At 45.6% G+C, this 5,000-nt stretch overlaps 1 protein-coding gene across 5 annotated transcripts in view; it reads right to left on the bottom strand.

Annotated features, from left to right (window-relative positions):
• LOC106598947 (receptor-type tyrosine-protein phosphatase R) overlaps positions 1–5,000 on the bottom strand; it is a 117,692-nt gene that overhangs the window by 39,412 nt on the left and 73,280 nt on the right. For all 5 annotated transcript variants that reach the window (XR_006760200.1, XM_045700224.1, XM_045700225.1 and 2 more), the window contains 2 exons: positions 366–479; positions 1–38 (listed from right to left, as the gene is read on the bottom strand). The exon at positions 1–38 is cut by the window's left edge and continues 112 nt beyond it. Coding sequence is in view for 4 of the 5 variants with exons in the window: in XM_045700224.1 (XP_045556180.1) it covers positions 1–38; positions 366–479 (152 nt within the window). In the remaining variant the exon portion in view is untranslated. The remainder of the gene's footprint in view (positions 39–365; positions 480–5,000) is intronic.

The raw sequence follows: 5,000 nt of genomic DNA, 5'->3' as shown, positions 1-5,000 counted from the left end.
TCAGATGACACATACAGCTCAATGCCATTCTTCCTCTCCTATTGGGGGGGGTAGAGGAGGAAGAGGATGTTAGATAACGCTCAGATTTAATGATATCCACAGACAACCTCACATTAAGCTTGAACTATTGTACAGCGGTGAAGTGGTTTGTGGGATGTGTTGTTATGTAGGTCTGGCCAGTCTGTATTAACCACAACAATCTGTATTCAGTGGAAACTAGTTTAAAGTCATCCTTATCAATGTCTATTGTCAGTAAAGGGTGTTGAATGTGTGTGTGTGTGTGTGTGTGTGTGTGTGTGTGTGCGTGTGTGTGCGTGTGTGTGTGTGTGTGCGTGCGTGCGTGCGCGTGCGTGTGTGTGTCTTACATTGAGTCTGTTGATGTGGAGGTGTCTGGGGGAGATGTCCAGAGCAGCAGCTACCCCCTCTCTGAACCGCTTTAGAAGAGACACATTTAACCTCCTCACATCAACCTGCAGGTTCTGACAGAGGGAGGGAGGGATGGGGGAGGAAGGGAGGGGGATGGAGGGGAGGGAGGGAGGGGGAGGGAGGGAGGGGGATGGAGGGGGGACAGCAGGGGGAGGGAGGGAGGGGGATGGAGGGGGACAGCAGGGGGAGGGAGGGAGGGATGGGAGGAGAGGGGGATGGAGGGAGGGAGGGAGGGAGGGAGAGGGATGGAGGGAGGGAGGAGGGGAGGGGAGGGAGGGAGGGGGGAGAGAGGAGGGAGGGAGGAGGGAGGGAGGGAGGGAGGGAGGAGGGGAGGGAGGGAGGGAGGGAGGGAGGGGGAGGAGGGAGGGAGGGAGGGAGGGAGGGAGGGAGGGAGGGAGGGAGGGAGGGGGGGGGGAGGAAGGTGGAGAGGGGGGAGAAAGAGAGAGGGGGGAAAGTGTGAGACACACTGACAGCCCAGAGCAGGAGAGAGATATATCACCATGGAAACCAGAGTTGAATTCACAGGGGAGACATCTGGATTGACTGGTGCCAACAAGAGAGTGATTGACTGTGTCCTGAACAGCAGAACATCAGACAGGAACTCTGTACTGCCTGTTACCTTGCCAACACACACACTGTACACTAACTTCCTACCAAACACTCACAAGATGGGAAATATACCCTTTTCCAAAGAGGATGGAGAGACATGCTCTGTAGTGGTACCTCTCTATAACACTCTGTTACCTCTCTATAACACTCTGTTACCTCTCTATAACACTCTGTAACACTCTGTTACCTCTCTGTAACACACACCTCTCTATAACACTCTGTTACCTCTCTATAACACTCTGTTACCTCTCTATAACACTCTGTTACCTCTCTATAACACTCTGTTACCTCTCTATAACACTCTGTTACTTCTCTATAACACTCTGTTACCTCTCTATATCACTATGTTACCTCTCTATAACACTCTGTTACCTCTCTATAACACTCTGTTACCTCTCTATAACTCTCTGTTACCTCTCTATACTAACACTCTGTTACCTCTCTATAACACTCTGTTACCTCTCTATAACACTCTGTTACCTCTCTATAACACTCTGTTACCTCTCTACAACACTCTGTTACCTCTCTATAACACTGTTACCTCTCTATAACACTCTGTTACCTCTCTATAACACTCTGTTACCTCTCTATAAAACTATGTTAGCTCTCTATAACACTCTGTTACCTCTCTATAACACTGTTACCTCTCTATAACACTGTGTTACCTCTCTATAACACTCTGTTACCTCTCTATAACACTCTGTTACCTCTCTATAACACTCTGTTACCTCTCTACAACACTCTGTTACCTCTCTATAACACTGTTACCTCTCTATAACACTCTGTTACCTCTCTATAACACTCTGTTACCTCTCTATAACACTGTTACCTCTCTATAACACTCTGTTACCTCTCTATAACACTGTTACCTCTCTATAACACTCTGTTACCTCTCTATAACACTATGTTACCTCTCTATAACACTCTGTTACCTCTCTATAACACTCTGTTACCTCTCTATAACACTCTGTTACCTCTCTATAACACTCTGTTACCTCTCTATACTAACACTCTGTTACCTCTCTATAACACTCTGTTACCTCTCTATAACACTCTGTTACCTCTCTATAACACTCTGTTACCTCTCTATAACACTCTGTTACCTCTCTATAACACTCTGTTACCTCTCTATAACACTCTGTTACCTCTCTATAACACTCTGTTACCTCTCTATAACACTCTGTTACCTCTCTATACTAACACTCTGTTACCTCTCTATAACACTCTGTTACCTCTCTATAACACTCTGTTACCTCTCTACAACACTCTGTTACCTCTCTATAACACTCTGTTACCTCTCTATAACACTCTGTTACCTCTCTATAACACTCTGTTACCTCTCTATAAACACTCTGTTACCTCTCTATAACACTCTGTTACCTCTCTATAACACTTGTTACCTCTCTATAACACTCTGTTACCTCTCTATAACACTCTGTTACCTCTCTATAACACTCTGTTACCTCTCTATAACACTCTGTTACCTCTCTACAACACTCTGTTACCTCTCTATAACACTCTGTTACCTCTCTATAACACTCTGTTACCTCTCTATAACTCTCTGTTACCTCTCTATACAAACTATGTTACCTCTCTATAACACTCTGTTACCTCTCTATAACACTCTGTTACCTCTCTATAACACTCTGTTACCTCTCTATAACACTATGTTACCTCTCTATAACACTCTGTTACCTCTCTATAACACTCTGTTACCTCTCTATAACACTCTGTTACCTCTCTATAACACTCTGTTACCTCTCTATAACACTCTGTTACCTCTCTATAACACTCTGTTACCTCTCTATAACACTCTGTTACCTCTCTATAACACTCTGTTACCTCTCTATAACTCTCTGTTACCTCTCTATACTAACACTGTGTTACCTCTCTATAACACTCTGTTACCTCTCTATACAACACTCTGTTACCTCTCTATAACACTCTGTTACCTCTCTATAACACTCTGTTACCTCTCTATAACACTCTGTTACCTCTCTATAACACTCTGTTACCTCTCTATAACACTCTGTTACCTCTCTATAACACTCTGTTACCTCTCTATAACTCTCTGTTACCTCTCTATAACACTATTTTACCTCTCTATAACACTCTGTTATCTATCTATAACAATATGTTACCTCTGTTACCTCTCTATAACACTCTCTACCAACATTACTACATTACCATCCATCCACTGACACTTCTACAATCACTTTCACACTCTGTCTCTCTCCCTTCCTCTCTCTCTCCCTTCCTGCCTCTCTCTGTCCCTCTCTGTCCCTCTCTCTCTATCTGTCTCTCTCTCTGTCCCTCTTTCTCTCTCTCTCTCTCTTGCTCTTCCTCCCTCTCTCTCCCTTTCTCCCTCTCTCTGTCCCCTCTCTCTCTCTCTCTCTCTCTCTCTCTCTCTCTCTCTCTCTCTCTCTATTTTTCTCTCTCTCTCTCTCTCTGTCCCTCTCTCTCCCTTCCTCCCTCTCTCTGTCCCTCTCTTTGTCTCTCTCTCTCTCTCTGTCCCTCTCTCTCCCTTCCTCCCTCTCTCTGTCCCTGTCTCTCTCTCTCTTTCTCTGTCCCTCTCTCTCAATTCCTCCCTCTCTCTGTCCCTGTCTCTCTCTCTCTGTCAAGGTGGAACCCCTTCAAAACAAGGAAAACCACTTTTAGTTAACGTGTCATTTGTTCCAGATGGCGAACTGATTACCTCCAGCTAACCTGGTTTAGTACCAGTCCTAAGGGGCATGCAGTGGTCAGCCCAATAAAGAGGATCCCAGACAGGCCTGGGAACAGTGACCGGCCAGAGAGGTCAAGGTCGAAAGGTCGTGTGTGGGCGCATGTCATCCGTTAAAAATAAGATTTACCCCAATCACTTATGTCTCCCCCCCCCCCGTATCCAGCAACATAACCGTTCCACATTCTAAAAGCCTGACTTGAGGAGAAACAAACCCCTCCTGTACCCAGCAACATAACCGTTCCACATTCTAAAAGCCTGACTTGAGGAGAAACAAACCCCTCCTGTATCCAGCAACATAACCGTTCCACATTCTAAAAGCCTGACTTGAGGAGAAACAAACCCCTCCTGTATCCAGCAACATAACCGTTCCACATTCTAAAAGCCTGACTTGAGGATAAACAAACCCCTCCTGTACCCAGCAACATAACCGTTCCACATTCTAAAAGCCTGACTTGAGGAGAAACAAACCCCTCCTGTACCCAGCAACATAACCGTTCCACATTCTAAAAGCCTGACTTGAGGAGAAACAAACCCCTCCTGTATCCCAGCAACATAACCGTTCCACATTCTAAAAGCCTGACTTGAGGAGAAACAAACCCCTCCTGTACCCAGCAACATAACCGTTCCACATTCTAAAAGCCTGACTTGAGGAGAAACAAACCCCTCCTGTACCCAGCAACATAACCGTTCCACATTCTAAAAGCCTGACTTGAGGAGAAACAAACCCCTCCTGTACCCAGCAACATAACCGTTCCACATTCTAAAAGCCTGACTTGAGGAGAAACAAACCCCTCCTGTACCCAGCAACATAACCGTTCCACATTCTAAAAGCCTGACTTGAGGAGAAACAAACCCCTCCTGTACCCAGCAACATAACCGTTCCACATTCTAAAAGCCTGACTTGAGGAGAAACAAACCCCTCCTGTACCCAGCAACATAACCGTTCCACATTCTAAAAGCCTGACTTGAGGAGAAACAAACCCCTCCTGTACCCAGCAACATAACCGTTCCACATTCTAAAAGCCTGACTTGAGGAGAAACAAACCCCTCCTGTACCCAGCAACATAACCGTTCCACATTCTAAAAGCCTGACTTGAGGAGAAACAAACCCCTCCTGTACCCAGCAACATAACCGTTCCACATTCTAAAAGCCTGACTTGAGGAGAAACAAACCCCTCCTGTACCCAGCAACATAACCGTTCCACATTCTAAAAGCCTGACTTGAGGAGAAACAAACCCC

The sequence above is a fragment of the Salmo salar genome, chromosome ssa17, assembly GCF_905237065.1.
Source record: "Salmo salar chromosome ssa17, Ssal_v3.1, whole genome shotgun sequence".
NCBI classification, from domain to species: domain Eukaryota; kingdom Metazoa; phylum Chordata; class Actinopteri; order Salmoniformes; family Salmonidae; genus Salmo; species Salmo salar.
This window is presented reverse-complemented; position numbering and strand designations above follow the sequence as displayed.